Source organism: Zootoca vivipara, chromosome 1, assembly GCF_965207765.1.
Source record: "Zootoca vivipara chromosome 1, rZooViv2.hap1.1, whole genome shotgun sequence".
Taxonomy (NCBI): Eukaryota; Metazoa; Chordata; class Lepidosauria; order Squamata; family Lacertidae; genus Zootoca; species Zootoca vivipara.
The window spans coordinates 76,382,334-76,404,497 of record NC_142582.1 but is presented as its reverse complement, the minus strand read 5'-3'; the positions used below and the strand labels follow the sequence as shown (position 1 = coordinate 76,404,497).

The window sequence follows — 22,164 nt, the reverse complement described above, 5'->3', positions numbered from 1 at the left end:
TGTCAAGGAAATAAACCACTTTTAGAAGAGACCTGAAGGCTTCCCTGTATCGGGAAATATTTAATGTCTGATGTTTTACAATTCTTTATATATGCTGTAAGCTGCCCAGAGTGGCTGGGGAGACTACTACTACTTCTACTACTACTACTATTACTACTACTACTAAAATGTTACAACATTTGATCCCCATATTATTTTGACTATAACATCTGTCAGCAGCCTCTACTGCAAATGTTTATTTTGTAATTGCTACAATAGATGTGTTTCTTATAATATCGAATGTTCTCCTAACACATTTTAATAACTGTACTAATTCCAATTATGCATGAACAGAACTTCTCGGTTGTGGCGCCCGCCCTTCAGATGTAAATGAAATAAACAACCATCTGACTTTAAGAAGACATCCGAAGGCAGCCCTGTTTAGGGTAGTTTTTAATGTTTGAAGTTTTATTCTGTTTTTAATGTTCTGTTGAAAGCCACTCAGAGCCAGCCAGATGGGTGGGGTAGAAATAAATTAATAAATAAATACTGTAGTTATTATTATTATTATTATTATTATTATTATTATTATTAACTGTCAAATATTATTACTGTACCATGGTCCCATATTCACATGCATACCGTCCGCAACTACCTCCACCAGCTTTCCCCAACCTGGTGCCCTCCAGATGTTGTTGGAATACAACTCCTAACAGCCCCAGCACCAGGCTGGGGAGGCTTGATCTACACCATGATTATTCAGGGTTTACTTTTTCTTAATTTTAATAAGGCATACAAGTTGTTGAAGCTCTCTTTTCCTGATAAAGTATTTAGGTTATCATGACAGAGAGTTTTGATTTGGTTTATTTCAGTATAGAGTAAGTACAGTCCTTTGCATGATATCATACAGGATAGTGACTGGGTGGCGAGTTGCCTGCGGTTAAAAAAAACCCTCATGTGCACACAATCAGTAAGCTATAATGCTTTGCATTTATTGCACACACACACAAAAATAAATGTACGGTAGATCTCTAAAGGAATCTGAGAATTCCAACAAGGTTCATAAGCATATAGTTCCCAGGATCCTTTGAACAAAACAGTGGTTGTTAGTTCAAATCCTCCATCTCTTTTTTGTTCTGTTGTTGGCCTGTTTGGGTGAGTTTCTGTGTGATGAAGTTTTCTTTTTAAAATAAATACAGGTTGTTATAGTTCATATCCTAATGGCTTTGGACTTCCATTTAAGCCTGAACCTCTTCTTTGAGTTAAAGTTAGCTAGTTGATTAGCTAGTTAACATTTATGTATATGCCTCTTTTTGGGCATACACATACTTAAAACAGAAAAACAAATGATTGCAATCAAATTGCAATATGCGAATTGGTAACATAACAGCTGGTGGGACAAAATTGAGAGGCACAGCAACATTCTGAAATGAATAGAAAAAAGGGAAGCTCTCTGAATTAAAGGTTGAATGCAATCCATAAGAAGTAAAAAAAAAACCCTGTGCCCCAAGTTAACACCATCGAGTTGCTAGTTCTGTCCAGTTCTGGGATTAATACTTAGTGAATACTTAACAGATGAATATGGAAAGCCACATTGCAGTTCTGCACAAAATTAGGTTGTTTCAATCCCACTGAAATCATTAGGAAACTAAGAAGTCTAACTATGCAAGGGATTGCAGCCTTAGTCCCTTAGAAGAAATCAGCACTGCATTCAGGTAGCTAAAGCACATTGTTCCTTTTCCACCTCCCTCTGCATTAGACCACCCAGGGTGCACTGCCATTATGAAATTCAAGGAAATACCATCAGAACCTGCAAAATCCAGTAGGTATCGACTGAAAATTGAATAGAAACCATTATTTCCCCCCTGAGCTTTTTCCTATTGGACCACAATTATGCCTCATGAGACCATAATCTTACTTTTTGCTCAATAGAAATATATTCCCTTGTATGGCACAACAAGAGGTGACAGCTGGGGAGGGTCATCACTGCATGTTGTGATGTTGAGATACCTTTTAGGTGGCATTTCATGTTGAAGGTAACTCTTTTTGTATTAATGGTGTTATGCTTCAATACTTTCTGGTATTCATAGATAAGCTTCTGAATTATGTAATGGCAATATATGGCATAATAACAGGGTGCAGGGTTGAGCCCAGTGCTGGCTGAGAAAAGTACAAATATCATCAGAAAACAGGGAGGTGGCTCTACTGCATTATGCTAACACTATCAAAGTAATAACTAAATAATAACTGACCTTGAATCCTGAGTAGGAATCCTTGTAGGAATGTTTGAATGACTAACTTAAGACTCAGCATAGCTGGGACAGAAAGGGAACTGCATCTACAAGAAGGGGAAGGGCTTACATCCAGAAAGAAAGATGTTTTCTCTCTCTTCAAGTTAGTAGAGCTAGACAACACACACCTGGTGGTGCTCTAGTGCCCCCCCCCAAATACCCTTCAAGTGAGTGCCATATTAGTCCCATATCCATGTTTGAATTTGTCTTTTATTTTTAACTTTCCTCTCCTGGGTAGTTCTAGAAGTTATAGGTAAATCCTTACTTCAACCTTGATGGAACTCCCAAAATGAATCTAAACCCCTAGCTGTGTGGTTTTTGTGCTGGATTCTACAAATAATTTCATTTAATTGATTTGTTTTCTGCCAAGCAAATTTATCTATCTCATATACCTGCAATTCCTGTCTTATACATTCAAGATTAGCTGGGCATGGGGCCTTCGGTTTTCCTCATTGCAATTTAAATTAGAAGTTTATGCCTGCTTTGTAATGGAAAAAAGACACTGATAATAGGGCAAATTAATCCTTGCCAGCTGGAAAGCTTAGGAAAGATTGGGGGGGGGGACCAGTGTGTTGCTACAATACATCAGTCAGATACACTTTTGTTTTGAAGCTCAGGGCACCAAAATTCATAGGCTTGCTTTAGCAACAAACCACTGTGGCCTTTTGACTTTGATGCTTCGCCAGATTGTTAAACTGACCCAAAGGTTAACTAATTTTGAAAAAGATGGTTTTTACAATGTAAACCTTTGCAGACATGATTTTAGACACAGGCCAAGCCTATAAGATGATAATTCTAGGGTTTTCATCTTTAAGGTCTTTATTAAAATCTTGAGTAAAAGTTAAAACTATAAAGACAAACCACAGCAAATGCCTAGGTTAATAAAAGCAAGGTCTGAGCCTCTTTACTGATAACTGACTGGCAAATGAGTGTTTTAAATAATTTACTGAGATATCAAGAATTATGCATATACTATATCTGAGATTCCTGTATCTGTTAAACTGGATCTTTTTAATGAAGTGTTGCTGTCCTTCTGAGCTGCCATCCTAGGGAACGAGCCTGTATGTTGACTGTTGTCCATTAAATGGCTGCATATGAATGTACTAATAAACTATGTTTTATCATTACATGAATAAAGACTTGGGTATATCAACTCCCTGCTCCTTTTTCCTTTAGCCCAGCCACAAACCATTTGATGTTTTTGCTTGTAGGTTTAACTAATTGCAGTTTAGCATTATTATCCATACCTAGAAAATATGTGATTAGCCTTAAACCATGGTTTACTGAAACAAACTAGCTTCAAACCATGGTTTATGAAATTGGCATGTTTCAATAAACCATACCACAGTTTAGGGCAGTGTCGGGAATACGTAGCCCTCAGAATGTTCTTGAATGTCAACTCCCACAGATGACACTCCCATTAGCCAGCATGGCCAGTGGCTAGAGAGATGATGTGAACTGTTACTCAGCCACATCTGGAGGGCCACAGACTCCCCTTTCCTGGTTTAGAGTTGGTACATAACAATGAACTTACTGTTTTCTAATTAAACAATTTAATTATATTTAAGGCATATGTAGCTCAGTTCATTGGGACATGGGTGGCGCTGTGGGTTAAACCACAGAGCCCAGGGCTTAAAGATCAGAAGGTCGGTGGTTTGAATCCTCGCGATGGGGTGAGCTCCCGTTGCTCGGTCCCAGCTCCTGCCAACCTACGGTAGCAGTTCGAAAGCACGTCAAAGTGCAAGTAGATAAATAGGAACCGCTCCGGCGGGAAGGTAAACAACGTTTCCGTGTGCTGCTCTTGTTCGCCAGAAGCGGCTTTGTCATGCTGGCCACATGACCTGGAAGCTGTACGCCGGCTCCCTCGGCCAATAACATGAGATGAGTGTCGCATCCCCAGAGTCGGTCACGACTGGACCTAATGGTCAGGGGTCCCTTTACCTAGCTCAGTTCATTAAAAAATAATGAAAAGTGGGTTTTATATTCATTCTCTTTCTCCACTACCTCCGAACTGCCAGAGGATCTTCAGAGTGCCAATATATTTCAGAATTTACTGGGTGGGGGCCGTCGCTATAAGAGTGCAGGCTCCCTTTTTATCACAGGACTCCCCTGGCCTTGTCCTTTAGCCTGCTTTCAACCCCTGCTTTCCTTATATTCCCCCAATCTTTTTGTCCCAGACGCTGTCTCCAATATCTCAATTGCTTGTTGCCTTCTTATTTGTTGTGCCCTCCGAATCCCATTTCTCCTTTCATCTTTCTTCGGGTGGTGCTTTGAAGGGCTCCACCTCCTCCTGTCAGCTCCCACAAACTGCTGGCTCTGCAAGTGGGATGGAAGAATCCTCTCTCCTTCTGCCCACTCCCCTGCTTCACTCTTTCTGATTCCTCATCAAGCTGGTCCCTCCCCTTCAGCATTTTTTTGCTTTATCTCTGCACACTGAGAAGAGAGATCAGACCTTCAGCCTAACCCAATTCATTGCTGGAGGTGGGGGCTTCCCACAAATATTTATACAGGCACAGCAGCAGTGCTTCTTCCTCCTCACAGCAAAATATAATCCAAAATAAGCCAATATATAAAAACTAATCATAACATTAAAACTTAGCAGCAAATATAATGAATCGAGAAGTCCAATGGGGAGATGCTGTCTCCCTCCACAACTTATTTAACCCAAGGCCGATATGAAACCCATCAGAGTTGATCCCCATCAAATTGGTGAGATGGAGGCATTCCACAGTCAGAGTGTCACAACTGAGAACACTCTCTGATCTCTTCCTTCTAGCTTCTGATCTCCCTGCAGCCACTTCGAAGGAAGAGATGAGAAGGGAAAGAGCCTGAGCCTCAGGCTCAGGAATAATAAACCAATCGTTCATCATTGCATCCAAATGCAGTCAGTCAACAAGGTTGTGTAGGCATGTGCAAGACAAGGCTATGTGTGTTGTTTACTCAGAAGTAAGTCCTGCTGCGTTAAATGGGGCTTGTTCCCTATCCCAGTGTTCTGGATTGCAGTCTCAAAAGCACTATTATGGATTTATTAAAAAGAACATTTACTCATTTCTTTTTGCTGAGTTGCTTTTATCACAATCATCAAGGATAAAGTCATTTCCTCCCAATTTGTAATTTGGATGAAAAAATGAGTGGTTGCAGGCTCTACTTTTTTTGGTGACGGAAGCAAAAAGAGTGCATATGCTTCCAGCCCAACCTTGTAAAAGCCATTTATCTCAATTTTGTATCTTTGTTGAATTTTCTTGTTTTATTACAAGGAATGCACCACCTTGCAAACTTTGCTCTACCAGGAGGTACCTCCTAGGGCTCTTAAACCATCTTTTGACCTTTTGTGTGCCGTTTCTTTTATATTCCAGGGCAGCCTGAAATAGCCCTTTCCCTTCCTAATAGATGTTTGCGTCTCGTTTATATTTCAACATCCCTTGAGCTTTAAACATTGTGATCCATGGGTCTGGCCACAAGCAAAATCCAGGGTGCACCAGGTTAATGGAGGGGCAGGGAACTCACCAAGATTTTATTTGAGACAGAGAAATTTTACAGATGGAAAAAGAAGGGGGAAAAGTTCTGTTAATGCATAATTGGAATTAGTACAGTTATTAAAATGTGTTAGGACAGGCATCCCCAAACTTTGGCACTCCAGATGTTTTGGACTACAATTCCCATCTTCCCTGACCACTGGTCCTGTTAGCTAGGGATCATGGGAGTTGTACGCCAAAACATCTGGAGGGCCACAGTTTGGGGATGCCTGTGTTAGGAGAACATTCGATATTATAAGAAACACATCTATTGTAGCAATTACAAAACAAACATTTGCAGTAGAGGCTGCTGATAGATGTTATAGTCAAAATAATATGGGGATCAAATGTTGTAACATTTTAGTAGTAGTAGTAGAAGTAGTAGTAGTCTCCCCAGCCACTCTGGGCAGCTTACAGCATATATAAAGAATTGTAAAACATCAGACATTAAATATTTCCTGATACAGGGAAGCCTTCAGGTCTCTTCTAAAAGTGGTTTATTTCCTTGACATCTGATGGGAGGGCGTTCCACAGGGGAGGCACCACTTCCAAGAAAGCCCTTTGCCTGGTTCCCTGTAACCTCACTTCTCGCAGTGAGGGAACTGCCAGAAGGCTCTCGGAGCTGGACCTCAGTGCGCGGCTGAACGATGGGGGTGGAGACCCCCACCAGGCATCTGAATTCATTGACATTCTCAAGTATCAGTGAATAGCCCCACCACCACCTACACTCAATTAAAGTCCCTAGATCATGACTTGTAGAGTATTGTAGTACATACCTTTAAGAACTGCAGGAAAATCCAGCCCACTCTGTCATTTTCTACCAGAGTGATGCTTTGGGAATTTTTGCAAGAAATTTTCTTTTCGGTGTAGACTTTAGAGCCACACTCTCCCATGCTGGAACTACCTTGTAGAAACTTACCTTAACCAGTGGCAGGGATCCAAAGTGTTCTCTTTCTACACCCAGGCAGTTTTGTGTGTACAACAGAGATTACCCAACATCCTACTCAAAGTGGAGCTACTTCACATAAAGTCCCCTATAGGTTTCGAACTACCGTAACTCTTCATGCAGCTAGGGGATGTCCTGCTGTAATGTATTCCCAGAAAAAGGGGAATGTTCTTAAAGATCAGTTAGGTGAGACGATGTGCCTGCCAAAATTATCCACCCTAAGCAAGCATTAATGGTACATAGGAAATCTAGCCTGCATTTATATAATCCTTTCTTGGGGTCCTACTTTAGACTACTAAATATTAAAAGTTAAAATATGTTCAAGACTAGATATACAATGTGCAGTGTGCTCTTCCTATAAAAGATAAGCTATTTTGGTTTTGCTTGCTGTTTTTGGATGGAAACTATGTCATGCTTCGGTCTTCATCTTGCAACTTATGTCTCCAGTGCCTCCATCTTTGAACAGGTCTGTATTGGCTGCCCTGCTTGACCACACCTCGCTTTGCCCGTTAAAAACATTCCTGTCATTTTCCCTGTAAGTTTCATTCTAAATCATTATTTCTGATGTAGGCTTCTATGTGTAAAGTTTCTTCTAGGAAGGTCATGGGCAGCTCATACAGTTTGAAACTGCTTTAACACTGTAACCTAAAACCTCTCCAGCTTTGCCAGGACTTAATTGCTTCCCCATGCCAGAATATAATCAAAGTAAAGGAAAATGCAGAGGAGGTGATAATCGGGTAATTGAACAAATTGTTTCAGAAAGGGGAAAGTGATATTGCTTTCAAGACGATTTTAACTCAAGGTTGTTGGGTTTTGGGGTTTTTTAAATCAGGCTAATGAGGTTGCAACCAGTTTTCAGAATTAAATGATGGTCTAACCTGAGCAGAAATGGGAATAAGCAGAGTTCATTGCACTGTCTCTCTCTCCATAGAGGTCTGTCAGCGACACTTGGAGGTAATTCACGGAAGGCATCTCTAAAAACTCTGTATCCAACAAACTAATATTTCATTTCATCAAATGTAAGCAGGAAGTTGCAGTGCTGACTTCTGAAAGAATCCTGATAAAAGTTGTGCATAAATAAAGCGAACCCCCCCTTACAGGTAAATCATAATAATCCTTTGTAAAACTGTCTAGATCATAATAAGAGAGAGAGAGAGAGAGGTGGTTTTGCTTAATTACTTTGGCTCAAATTCATCAAGAAACAGGTGAACTTATGGCCCTGCATCTTCATGTGCCCAAACTGAAAAGCAGCTCCTGGCACTCAGGACACCATCCAGAACAGTGTGGGAAGTAGCACACAGAGAGGGACTCCCACTAGACAAGGAAATCAGTGGAATCAGTAACTCACCATTATACAAGCAGGAAGTGTCTTCCACTCATGCAGGAAACTCTTTGGATCATAGCCATAGAATACAAAACTTTTTTTTTCCTTTTAAAGCATTTTTCACTTTGTTACTTATATCAAGGGTTTTATGCAACAAGGTCCAAATCCAGAGAAAGATAGTTGCACTTAAATCACATTGTAATAAATGAGGCTATAAATCATGAAATATTTGTCAAAAAGATATGAATGACCTGGCCTCCACCCAACATTCACAGTCAAAGACTTTTCCTTCTAAATAAGAGAGAGGTATTATTTCAGGAAAGTAACAGTACAGACTCAGCAGCAGACACAGTGCACAGGAGTCACAGTTCAGAGTAGGGCTAGAAGTTCATAACTGGATAGAGATAGTGAAGATGTTTCTCTATCCCTCCAATCAAGCTTTTAAAGACAAGGCATGGCATACTCCTTCATAAGACCCTCTCATTTTGTAGGAACATGGGCATAGCCAGGATTTTTGCTAGGCGGGTAGCAAAAGGTTTCTGCTAGGGGACAAAACCTCAGTTATTTGAGTATTTTCAATGCTTTTCAATAATTTTGTGGATTGGGGGAGCTCTCCCCCCTGCTACACCCATGTGTAGGAATATTGAGATTGCAAGCACTTTCTTTGTTGGGTTGGGTAGATGCGGTTCTAGGTGACAAGACTGCACCCCCCTGCTCAGTCACTGCCATCTCCTGCTCAGCCTCCTCCTCACCTGATCAAATCCCTCCCCACCCTCCACTGAGGTTCTCCGCTCTCAGGGCCGGCTCTAGGGGTAGGCTGGGTGGCGTGGGGCGCCGGCCCGGCAGGGGGGCGTCACGCAGCAGAGCCGCCCTGCACCCGTCCACCAGCCGCAACAAGAAACGGGGCGGAGCGGGGGCGCCGGAGCGATCTCCGTACCATGGCGCCCGGGCGCCCGACATGGTTGAGACAGCCCTGCCCGCTCTGTAGGAAGATCAAAGTTACCCCTTCCAAACATAGTTAGGATGGAAAGGGGAGGCCCCACCCTCCTCCAACCCAGGTTCCCACAATTAAGCCCTCTTCTGCTTCTTCCACCTCCTCCTCCATAAGAGCTTGCTGACCCAAACCAGATCCTGACAGTGCCACAAAGCTGCAAGACAAGCAGATGATATGCCACCCGCCCCCCACTCTTCAATTTGGCATTTAAACTTCTCATGCGCCAACTGAAATCTCAGTCCCACTTATATTCTCCATACACCCAAGTATTTTGAGGCAGTTGCTTTATTAGAATGTGCATAGATTAAATCTCTCCAATCCAGAACTTTTTGTGCTCCTCTTGGAGTCTTAGCCTCATTATGATTTGGGATGGGAAAATATGAAGCTCCATGAAGAGCTGCTCCAAACTATAGAGAAAACTATGTGAATAATACACTGTAATTTATCAGCTACTCTGAGTAATCTCTCTGAGCATGGGAGGTGGTGGGAGAAGAGCAAGGGAGAATATCTTTGAAGTGAGTGGAACTGTCCAGCTTTGGGGATGCTGATGTCATCCCAGGGATCATTGAATGATAAGCCTCAGTAAATCTGGTGAGTCACTGCTGCATAATAAGAAGGGCAGGGGAACCCTGAATGCTTTCAAAGATAATGCTGTAATAAACAGCCAAAAATAAATGGATAGGGCTGTAAATCCATCAATCTGATGCAGTCATGATGGGACATAAAAGCAAATGTGGAATACTGTTGACTCATTAGAAGCGGCCTTTGGTTTTCAAGGGCTGATGAAGCAGCCACAGCAGCTTTGTCAATATACAAGGGCACCCATTTCCACAGCTGCTTTCTTGTCACTGCTTACGTTCACTGCAACATTTGCACTCAAACTTGCCAAGATTTCAGACAATCTCATATCTTACTTAGTTATACAAGGGATGTATGTTAGATTTTTGGCCTGTAAAAAAATGAGTTGGACTTTCATTTCATTTTATCCACCCTACTTCTTGCTTCAAAACACCCTTCAAATTAATATTCATTGTTGCAGTTTAAAAGGTTGTTCAAAGACATTCCCTAATACTTCTGCAAATGATAAATAATTTGATGAATAATTTATTTGCATTGATCTCAATTTTATTGCATGTAAAATCCATCCTCAGATGTGTTCCTGTGTGTGCCTCTAAAGCAGGTGGCAACTCCTACTTACTCACCCCTCAAAATCAACATCATCAATTATATCTTCTTCAGTGATTGCTTCTGGGCATATTGATCCAGTAAGCACTATTAGGGAAACCAAAAGAGATTTTTCAACTTCCTGAAAAGGATTAGCAAGCACCACTTGTCCTCTTCTGCAAGAGAAATAAAGAATGCATGTCATCAATTAAGCTTTTTTCTCTATCATACAAATTTTGTTGGGGGTCATGTGCTGTTTTGTTTTATTTTATTTCTAGACTGCCTTTTCTGCCCTGGGAACTTAGGCTGGTATACAGCACAATCACATAAAATGCAAGCAGTTAATGAAATTCAAAACATGTAAAAACTAAATATCAGTCCAAACCATTTCCATCATGCAATCTGAGGGTCTTTATCATTTTTATCACCCCAAAACCTGAGCAAACTGTTATGTCCTCAGTTGATGCCAGAAAGTCATTGGAGGGACCAAGTGTAGTTTCATAGGGAGGGAATTTCACGAATGAGGTGCTGCTACAGAGAAGATCCTGTTTCATCTCATTGAATAATGACACAGATAATAATATAAATATTTTTTAAAACAACAACTTGGTGGAATTGGGCTAAGTTTTTATTTTTATTTATTTACTCAATTGATGCACTAATTATAATTTACTCAATTGATAACTTCCCCCGTCCTCACCCGTCATCCTCTGCACTCCCTAAATTTGCTCTGGAGGGTTGGAAGAAACCCCATAACAGATTTAGGGGGAGTACAGGGTGATGAGAAGGAGGAATGCCCAGTTACATGAGCGGACTTTGTTCCATGTGTGCATACTCCACTTAGGACTACATTGAATTCTGCCCATTGTTATTGTTATTAACTTAAAGAAATACCAAGATGCTTCACAAACAACAAATAGCAACCAACAGAAAAATAACAAGAATAAAATTGGCCCATTGGCTTAATATGCATGTAGTGCATTAAAATACAAATGTTAATATCTTAAGCACTGCATCTGTAAGAACTCAATGGTTTAATGTGGTAGCACTGATACTTTGGAACTCCTTGCCTATTGATCTCAGGTGGGCACCTTCCTTCACTGTATTCTTTTTCGTGGAGGCTGAAAACCTTCTTACTTAGACAAGTCTACCCAGGTGTTTGTATGAAGTTTAATTTGTTTCAGCTAATTCTGTTGCAGTTTTAACTTTCCGTATGTTTTAAATTATGGCTGTAAATTTCTTAGTGATCATTTTATTGTTTTATCTTTTTTGTAAACTGCTTTGAAGTTTTCCCCTTACAGTAAAGCAACATTTTTTTAATGAAATAAATAAATAAATAAATAAATAAATAAATAAATAAATAGATTTGTATCTTCTCTCTAAGGGGTATGGATCCATGGGAGGTCCAGAGGGTGGCAACATGTAAAAGGGCCTTTTCTGCGGTGGCTCTCCATTTGTGGAACGCTCTCTCTCCAGGGAGGCTTTCCTGTTGCCATTGTTAAATATCTTCAGCTGCCAGGCAAAAACTTCCCTCTATAACTAGGCCTTTGGCCTTTAACTATCTTTGGCCTTTTGGAAGTAGACAGGAAACTGCAGGAGGCAGTGGGAGACAGGAGTGCCTGGCATGCTCTGGTCCATGGGGTCGCGAAGAGTTGGACATGAATAAATGACTAAACAACAACAACAACCCCCCAGGTTCTAATGTGAGGGTTGTAAGTTGCTTTAGGCTGCCCTGGGCAGGATAAAGCAACTAAAAAATTCTATGAATAGATAAAATATACAGTAAATTGGATATACAGTAAATCGGAAATCCTGATGGAAGCATCTTTATTTTGAAAAGATTCACCTGTATATTCTGCTGTAGAGGGAAGAGTTTTATATTTTCAATCGCTTCAATAATTGTCACGGTGATCTTATTCATTATTCTCCAGAAAACTTCATCAGAAAATCCCATGCAAAAACATTTTGCTTTATAGGCAGTAGTTTTCGTAACCAGGCATTTATCTGCATCTGATGACACAGGCTCTTGTCTACAAAGGCTCATACCACCATAAAATTGCAGTTACAAGACTCAGAAAACATGTGTGAAGTCACTCCAGAACAAAGTCCAGATGTGTAGCTGTTGCAGTAAAAACAACAAAAAGCCTTATGGCACTTTAAACACTTACAAACTGGGAGGAAAAGATTACCAGGGCTTATTTCTGAGTTGGGTTGGTTAGGTCTGATGTTATAACAGCATTAACTCAAGTAAACAGCAAGTGTGAATGGCAAAGTGTTCTATTAGTAGGCTTCATGCATTAATTAATGAATAGTTGTAAATGAGTTAGAGAACTCAGCAATAAAAAGCCAAAGTAATTGTAATGAATCTAATATGACGGAGAAGCTTAAATGCTAGCTAGCCAGTTGTTGTTATGCATATTTTTCATGGCAACACAATGGGTAAGTAGTTAATGGGTTTTCATTTCCCTCTAGCAACCGATGTATTGACAATGTTTATGTGTTCTGAATTCATTCATAATTTCCCCAACATCTGTTTCCCCTTGTTTTCCCAACAGTATCCTTTGTGTCCTGGGAGCTAGAATTATATTCATTAGGGGGCTGAATGCAGGACTCATACCTGTTTTCTGTGTCATTGAAGAACCATCAATGAATAACAAGAGCATTATTTTGCACATTAATTGGGATGCTTAAGTGCCCATTAACATCCCATTAGGGCTGCTAACAAGCTTTTTAGTCTGACATGCATTTTATGTACTGGTAAAAAGCTCCTTGGCCCACCCCCATCTCTATCCTTCCTTGCTAAATGTCAGCAGTTTCAAGAAAAGGGTTTGTGAAATCCTGATAAATGTTATTTTTTAAAGGAATTGTATGGATGTGCCCTTGCCATCCTACCCTTTTAAATTAAGGCAGAATGTGTGAGCAGCATGTCTCTGTGGAGTCAACACACAGCACTAGAGGATGAGCTGTCTAAAGGTTGCTTGTGGGAGGAGGGAAAAGGTCATAGCAAGGATTTTGCCAACTCCATATCCAATCTTATCTCTTCCATTTTGTTCAGGGAGTTCCTTATTAGGGAAGTTCTGCAAGAGGATGAAAGGAACTCCTTTTTTTTTACTGCTTTTTTATTTAAAAGAAGAAGAAGGAAAGAAACAAGTGTCAATTATACCTGGCAACACTCTCAGGATTTCTTCTGGAGGCAAAACACATCTTGAGTTCAAAAAAGCTCAATTAAATGAATGTGTCCAAAATGGGCTGTATTTTAGAAAATGATGGGAACAAAATAGGATTTCTGGTTTATTTTTTTCTAGTAACACTGCATTCTGTTGTGTTTCTAAGCTGATGAAAGTCCCCATGTTTTCTATCATACTCAGGAAGTTCTAGCATACTTTGTATATCTTGTATGCTTTGTATATTGTACAGCATAATAGTCGCAATCTGTTGCTGTAGGAGCATTCTTAGAGTTTGCCATGTAGAAGTTATGGGATGGTTCATCCATGCATGAACAGATTACCCAACATTTGGTGACTTGTAGCTGAATTGGTGAATTAAATCTCTGGAAAACCATTGTAGAAAAAGTTCTGCTTTGAAGGAATGGTGAAAATGATTGTGGAAGTGATAATGCGGTTAATCTACCATGGGCCCCCAATAACTTTTTGGCCTTTTGCATATTCATTTAATTTATATCCCATTTATATCTCACCTTTCTTTAAGGAGCTCAAAGCAGTGCACATAGTTATCCCTCACCCTCCATTTTATGGTCTCAACAGCCCTGCGAGGGAGGTTAGGCTGAGAGATAGTGTCTGGCCCAAGGTCACCCAGTGAAAGTAAAAAAGAAAAAAGAAAGAGTAAAGGACCCAGTGAATTTCATAGCTGAGTGGGGATTTGAGCAGGCTCCAAGAGATTCAAGTTGATATAGCAAACAAAATCACCAGAAGTAGAAAATGCTCCAAAGGTAGTTGGCAAAGATTTTATGTTAGGATTTTATGTGAGATTGTGGGGTGGGCTGACATCAGGTCTCCATAACAGGCCTCCGTAATAATGTCAAGTGGGTAGACTTCAAGAAACTGTAATGCTAAGTAATAACACTGTTAAGAGAGGCAGGGGCGGCAGCACAATCATTGCAAAGGAAGGAGTGACAGGGGTCAGAGAGGACTGAGGACAAATTCGTGGAGGATAAGGCTGTTGATGACTACAAGCCATGATTTGTGCCCACAGTTGGGCACAGTAATGCCTCTGAATACCAGTTGCTGGAAATCACAAGAAGGGAGAGAGTGATCTTGTGCTCAGGTCCTGCTTGCAGGCTTCCCTTTAGCAGGCATGGCCAAACTTGGCCCTCCAGCTGTTTTGGGACTACAATTCCCATAATCCCTGACCACTGGTCCTGTTAGCTAGGGATCATGGGAGTTGTAGTCAAACATCTGGAGGGCCGCAGTTTGGGGATGCCTGTTCTAAAGGCTGTGGAGGGGGAACAGCAGTCATTGCAGGGGTTTGGGGGGAAAGGGTATTGGGGCTATCAGAAGTAGGGGACAGTAATGAAAACAAAATAAGACAGGAGGACATGTGATTGAAAACAAGAGAGCAAGCAAGCTATATGAATGGATGGTGAAATAATTGAGGAAATAAGAGCTGCTTATTGGTTCATTGTCGATCAGCCAGCTGGGCCCTATTGGATCTTAATTGGCTTCTGTTTAGGAGGCCATTCTAATCTTCCCCTCTAAGTCAGAGCAACCCTGGGTCACATCCACTTAGTTCAAGGAGCTGCTGAAAACCACAGGGAAGCACACTGAAAATACAGATATGGCCCAGAGCCTTCTTCCATATCCTTCCCTGAGCTGCACGTTCTGGCCTGAACCTCCTTGAGGCACAGTTGGGAAGCTGGGTGACAACATCCTAAGTGGCAGGCTGTGTAGTGCTTCCACTGGGTCAGCAGCAGCACGGAAGGGATAAATTAAATTCAGTTAAAAGGAAAGCTCTGAAGGACCTGGCAGTTTGCGTGAGCACTGTGCTTAAGAAGACTTATGTAATTTCCTTAGAAATCCCTTTGGCCTCACATCCAAGGTTCTCTCCCCCTCCTCATATTCATTTATCTTTTCATTTGTCATTGGCTCATTGTAGCTTCCTTTGACCCTCCTGCAAATTGTGCATCTAATTTCCAAAGCCCGCCAACAGGCTGCGACCCTCTCCCTCAGATTTCCAACCTCCTGGAGGTGACCTTTCAGCGGGGCACTCACTCCGGCTAGTTCAGAAGGTTTTGCAGTGCAAGGTATTTTGCTGCCACAAAAGCAAATGAAGAAGAGTCCTTTATACCTTTTAGAAAGAATTAAAAGCTCGTTCTATAATGGCCAAGTGAACCAGATGAATTTAAATGTTGATATAACTGTGCAGGTGTCTGTCCTCATCTGCTTTAAAACTGTAGCTCAGGGAAACCTTTTGACTTCTTTGTTGGTCTCTGAGGCTGGCAAAAGTTTTGCTTGCCAAGCAGATCAGCAAATCCTTTCAAGAGTACAATAGCATGTTATGGGATAAGAAAGAAAATGTGCTTTGTGTGCTCCTGGATTAGTGCTGGGCTAAAGCATAGAAACCCGCTAGCTGGACATATCCTTAATTTCCTTAGACTCCATTGATTGGATATCTGATGTGGTGACCTTAGACTGCATACTGCACTACCATCAGCCCAGGACAATCTACCGGTATGTTAAATATAAAAAAGAAACCGACCCCAAACTCCTCAAAACCAAGGGTAGCTGTGTTGGTCCATAAGGGAAAAACCCCCTCTGAATTCCAAAGTTGGGCAATATCTTTCTCTTTATTAGATATAGCAGCTTCCAATCAGACTCTAGTTGTGAGCAGTGGATAGTGGCCCTGAATGGGCATGAATATCCAGACAATTCACCATCAAAATGTGTACCCAGTGAATTCAGTGTTGCAATGGCAATGCATATAGATGTGTACCTACAATGGCTGCACATACACAGAAGCCAGTTGCAGATATTGGCAGATATTTCAACGAGTGAGCATGGGTGGCTGTACAATACTGATTTCTGTCCTGAACCCAGCTGCCTAATCCACAAGGCAGATCTGCATGTGGAAGGAGGATTCCCTTCCTGCATCTGATGTGGATGTGCATCCTCATCTGCACGGACATGCTTGGTCACAGCTTATTGAACTGGCCAGAAGACTGTTTGACAAGAATGGGGACTTGTGCATCCCCCTGGGGCAGGAGTGACTGACCCATGGGCCACACATGGCCTGCTGCTTATTTTCAGTGCATATATGGGTGGGGAGGATAACAGAAGGGGAAACAGGGGGGGGGGAGGAACGAGAAAAGCCCTAACTGTTGGAGCAGTGGAAGAAGGAAGGAAAAAAGCCTGTTGCAAGCAATCAGTTCTGGCAAGAGCAACTTGTCCATACAACTGCAGCCTGCTGGGTGGGGTGGAAGAGAGAGGGAGATGCATGTATCAGAAAGAGAGAGAAAAAGGTGGTGGAAGGAAGGAATAGAGAAAGCGGGTGTCCCACCCACTGCTGGGCTTGGTTCAACCCACCACTGGCATGCAGCTGCTGGCATTTCCCCAGGGATATGTGGCCCTTAACAGATGAAAGCAGTGCATGCCGCTTGACCATTGGTTGTGGTGTAACTTTAACTGGCTCAGTGGCAGCATCCTTTAGGCTGTCTTACACTGTTTGATCTTCTTGCAGTCCATGGGACTCTCAAGAGACTCCTCCAGCTTTTGATTATGGTGCTGGAGAGTCCCATGGACTGCAAGATCATCAAACCTGAGGCTCCAATACTTTGGCCACCTCATGAGAAGAGAAGACTCCCTGGAAAAGACCCTGGTGTTGGGAAAGATTGAGGGCACAAGGAGAAGGGATTGACAGAGGACGAGGTGGTTGGACAGTGTTCTCAAAGCTACTAACTAACATGAGTTTGACCAAACTGTGGGATGCAGTGGAAGACAGGAGTGCCTGGTGTGCTCTGGTCCATGGGGGCACGAAGAGTCAGGCATGACTAAATGACTAAACAACAACAACACTATTGAAGGCAGGTGGGAAGAAACATTGCCTGAAAGAAGGAACAAGATTGGGGGCATGTATATTAAAAAAGAAGCAAATTATCTCAGAACTTCTGTCATTACTACAAAGGCTGCTTTGCATGTAAAAAAAGCAGAGGGGGTTGTGCTATCACCGTCAGGAGAACCACCAGCAATAGCTCAGTCAGTAGAGCATGAGACTCTTAATTTCATAGTCATAGGTTCGAGCCCCATGTTTGGCAAAAGATTTCTGTATTACAGAGGTTGGACTAGATGACCCTCATGGTCCCTTCCAACTCAACAATTCTATTCTTCCCACTGCAAGGACACTCCCCTGCCCCCAGCAGTTCCTGGCTAGGAGACACCTATCCTCAGGCCTGTGCAGAGCTTGTCTGAGACCCAGGGTGGGAGTCTTGTTCGAATAAAGAACAAAAAAGCAGCTGGTCCCTGCTTAGCCCTCTGAGAGTTGGGGCAAGTGTACCTGGTCCCCAACCCTACTCTGCCTGTGCTCCATCCTGAGAAAAGCCCAGCCACCCCTGTGGGTTGGGGTGGGCTGGCAGGCTGCTTCACAATGTGTAAGCCTGGTCTGCTGCATTTAAGGGTCCTCTTGCTTGTCCTGCTGAGTGGGCCCAAACTTCTGCCCCAAACTGCTATCCCTGATGGCACCCCTAGAAAACCATTGCCAGGGAGAGTATGCTGCATAGATCAATGTCTGATAGCATCCAGTAGCTTCATATGCCCCAAGGATGCTGGAACAACTGATTCCCTGCCTAGGCAGAGGGCTGGACTTTGAGCTCCCTTTCCACCTCTGTGATTTGATTGAGAAAGGATTCCTTCCTCTTGCAGTTTTGTAAAAGAGAAAATGTCATCCAGTGCTGCTCCTTCTGGATGTACACCTGCCCAAATTTGAAAGGAAAATTAAAGTCCCATTGCACCAGGTCACCCTAGAGCACGTGCTACCTTTCCAGCTGATGGCTTGTACCATCCTAGTTTCTTCTTCATTAAATCAAACACAAAACCTCAATATTTGCTCTTGAATTCGCCAGCTCCGTTTGCAAAATCGGCTGAAGCAGGGGGCAAGCAATACTGGGCGTTTTAACTCCCTGCTTGCCCTGCCCTCGCTCCCTCCTCGCATGCGGGCCCGTTGTTCTGCGCGCTGCTCCCATTCTTCCCCGGTTCACGGATCAAACTCTCGCCCCGAAGGGGTTAAACGGGATTCTCTTCAGAAACGATGAACGGCCCATTGAACCAGGAATGCCCAATCTGCGAAGTGCTTGTGGTTGCGGGGGGGGGGGAGCGGGGAGGGAGACTTCCTTGTCCTTCTTTCACTCCTGCAGCCCCAGCTGCCTCCTCCAGCTCATTTGAGGAGTTGTTTGATTTGGCCTGAGTGAGAGAAAGAGAGAGGAGTTGATGCATTATGGTCTTAGCTCTGCTCCGTGCACGAGAGAGCTAAGTTTGCAGAGAACACCGTCAAGATGAGCGAGGCTTTCCTTAACCCAACAGAGGGGAATGAAGCTCTCTGTAGCGGCTGGATGTTAAGGTACTGGAAGCACGCGTGAGATGGACGCGTAGCCTGGCTGGGTGCTGGCTCCTCTGGGCAGGTGCTGCTGGCTGGGTGCGCTGGCCGAGGAAAATGAGTGTGATGCTATGGCGCTGGGAACAGAACAACATGACCATGAAGTTGGTAAGGATTTCCGATTGCACGCTGGTGATAACTGGAAAGAGGAAGTCTGCTGGAGACCCTCTCGCCATGTGCCTTGGGCATTTTGTTTGGATGGCATTTTTGTGTGTGCTGTTTTCTGGGCATCATTGCTGGAGTTTGGCTCCAAGCGGCGTAGCGTTCAGAATAAAGCTGTTAAGCAAAGCAGGAGTGCAGAAGCAGAGGCCGATCTCCCAACGGATCTCCCCCCCCCCTCTCTCTCCCAGCGCATGGCTGCGCCTGTAGTTTGATCTTTCCTAGGTTAAGCTTCTTTCAAAGCAGAAAAATAGAAATCGATGGTGCTTATATTTTGTTCTTCAGCTTCTTCTTCCTGCTTTCCCTCCCTCCCTCCCTGCTTCTCTGGATTGCCTCAGTGCCTTTGGTGTAATAAGAATTCCTCAAGCGCAGGCATTTGGGCGCTGGGTTTGCTGATCGCTTCGTTTTGAAAAAAAAACCTCCCCGTGAATTTCCCCAAGAGAGTTAAAAAGAAACCGCAGCTCCTTGTTTGTAAAGAGAAAGTTTGTGGGTTTCCCATTTCCCCCAGCGCAAATGAGATCAGGAAATCCAAACGTCTGCCTGTCTTTTCCAATTACTCCCCGTGCCAAGATTGGAACTGTGGGTTAAAAAACTTAGGGAGTCTGCACATTAGCGGCTTTTGGAAATCTACTTCCAAACCTGAGCCAGCAACTGCTCTTTTTAAATAGTGTTATTCTTTATCCATCTATTGGATTATATTAAACAATGGAAATTGCACTCCTGTGCACATTTCACTTTAAATATGTTTCCTATGAAGTTTAGAATTCAATACCAAGGGTTTGTTCCAAGTGTCAAGGGGCCCCAAACCAGTGTATGCCTGGGAAATTGGTACTGTAGTGGAGAAAGTGCCTTAAGAGCATCACTCGCATGGAGCATTAATTGAAACCCATATCTCTATGGCTGTCATTCAAAATTACTTCTCATCTTTTAAAAAAATTATTTACATTTGAAGGTCTGTTTGGGCAGTCATAATCAGTTTATGGATGATCTTGCTGGATACAAAAGCCATTCTTGCTTGGGAGATCAGGATGGTTTCCGATTTGGCATGCATGAGTGCCTCTTAGAAAATTGAATTGTTATTGTTTTTGAATTGGCAGGAAAGGGTGCATGTTAAGCACAAGGGTTGCCCAAGCATGGCTTGAGCTGCTGCCAGGCATGCTGAGATGAGAGGTGGCTCCTGTTCCAGCAGCCTGCCTTTTTATGCTCCGGAAATCAGGAAGCTAAGAGAATGGGCTACGCAGGTGTAGCAAATGCCCTTTCTGCAAACATAAACATCTGAGCCACTTTGGAGTGGGCCTCCCAAACAAAGAGGAGGAACTAAATGCATGGGGAAACTGAGCCAGCTTTAAAAAGTAAAGAGGGGAAAGAAGCTTTGAAAATGCAAGGTGGGGTATGCCAGCAATTTTAGCCCTTGATATTTTGCCAAATAGCCAAGAACACTTGGTTCAACAAGCAGATCTGTGAGATCATATCTCATGGGGTCACAGAGGTAAAATTAAGATACAAAATATCTTAGGTTTGTATTTATGATATAAATAGATCTAAAGCAAATTGATACAAGCAAGAAAATTCCCCCCTCCCATTTTTGGCTCCTTTACATTTACCAGATAGATAGACATAAACTACTTCAGGTGATTCAGTGATTATTTTTCTTTTATTGGTGTTTCTGACTTTTTAAAAAAGGGTTCTGTCAGGACAGACAGCAAGGCACAGATCTGTGCTTACAAATTACCTATGAATGCTGAGGATATCTGAGAAACACTGTCTCTGGCCTTTATATGGACTTTTGAGTATCCAGTAGGTACAATGGGCTCCTCTGTGGGCTTTAGTGATAATCAGATACAACTAACGCTGTTTAATATTTATTTAGCTCAATGATGTGCTAAGCTCTGGCAGTGAAAGCTTACAGCCACACATAATAGGCTAAAGGCCCAATGCCCAGAAAGTGCAAAGGAGGTAACATGGACCTGGGCATGGTTCCATATCCCACATCAGCTCATGGTTGTGACATCTTTGCCTTTCAGAGGCCAGACCTTTATTTACTCAGTGCTGTTGCCCACCAGGCTTGTCTCATGTCCACTAGAGGGAGCTTGCTGGACCTACCTTTCTCTTTCCATTGTTGGTGAGCTGGGATCAGTCTCCTTTCTTCCCTGCCTGTTGGAATTCACTACCTCTTAGCTTTGCAGCTTCTGTATGCATTTGCATAGAAAAGATAATTTTACATAATGTGGCTTTGTGTTAGAATGAAGGAAGAACCTGTATCCGCTAGGATTTTCCCTCAAAAAGTAGAGGAGCCCTTCATGGGATGGATCTAGTGGCTCTTGTCCTCGAATCCCTGGCACCTACCAAGCTGCTTTTCTTTCATGGGCTAAGAGATACAGAAGGGCTACATGAAAAGGATTAAGAGTGCTCTCCCCCATCACCATTCCTCTAGTCCTGAAGGCAGTCTCTGAAATCTTATTTTCACATTAGGAAATGGTGGAAACGGTGGAAAAGAGCTATATGTGTGCAATGTCCAGTTTGGCTCCAAAATGACAAAGTTTGTTGATGTTGCATGATATATCAGCCCAGTAAGCATCGGTGACAATCCTAAAGCCAGCTAGTGAGGACTGGCAGTTCACTTTAGAAAGCAGCAGCAGCAGCATTGTAGTTCTGGTTCAGGGATCAAATAGTGCTCAGAAGTTTCTTCTGAGTGGCTTTACAGCCACTTCTGCCTGGTGTAGGCAAATCTGCCTGCTTGTCATGGTTTTATTGGACTCCGTGAGACCTAATTGCTTCCTTCTCTTTTCTTTCATGGTGGCAGTGCTCTATATATGTTGTAAACACTTTTCTCTTGCTTTATTACAGATAGCACAGAACGTAGAAGAGCACTGAAATGCTTTCTACACTTTGTTGCACCTGGTGTGCATGTCATGGTGTTCCTCTCGGGTGATTTACTATATGTCTTAAATATTTTAGTGGCTGTCCTTGGCTGTCCTCAGGGAATTTCTTCTTCCCCGGTATCCATTTTTTTTGTAGTCATTTTGGCCAGGGAATAAGGCTGAAGCTATGTGGAATGCCTCTGTTTCTGCAGCAACAGATGAGCTGCCTGCTTTATTGAAAACAAGAAGTTTGGATGTTATGTCTCAAATGTGGATGACAAATCAATGGAGGCTGGTCTGTCAGGGGCAAATGGGATGCTGCCTCACCAA

The 22,164-nt window shown here is 42.6% G+C and overlaps 1 protein-coding gene across 10 annotated transcripts in view; it reads left to right on the top strand.

Annotated features, from left to right (window-relative positions):
- The window catches only part of NAV2 (neuron navigator 2), a 538,301-nt gene that overhangs the window by 302,323 nt on the left and 213,814 nt on the right, over positions 1 to 22,164 (top strand). For 2 of the 10 annotated variants that reach the window (XM_088668327.1, XM_060275162.2), the window contains exon 1: positions 18,567 to 18,922. The exons of 6 other annotated variants lie outside the window; for them this stretch is intronic. In XM_088668327.1, the coding sequence (XP_088524453.1) occupies positions 18,872 to 18,922 (51 nt within the window). In that variant the 5' untranslated portion in view covers positions 18,567 to 18,871. Of the gene's footprint in view, positions 1 to 18,566; positions 18,923 to 22,164 lie in introns of those variants that run through there. 2 more of the 10 variants (XM_088668314.1, XM_060275166.2) reach the window with 2 other exon arrangements.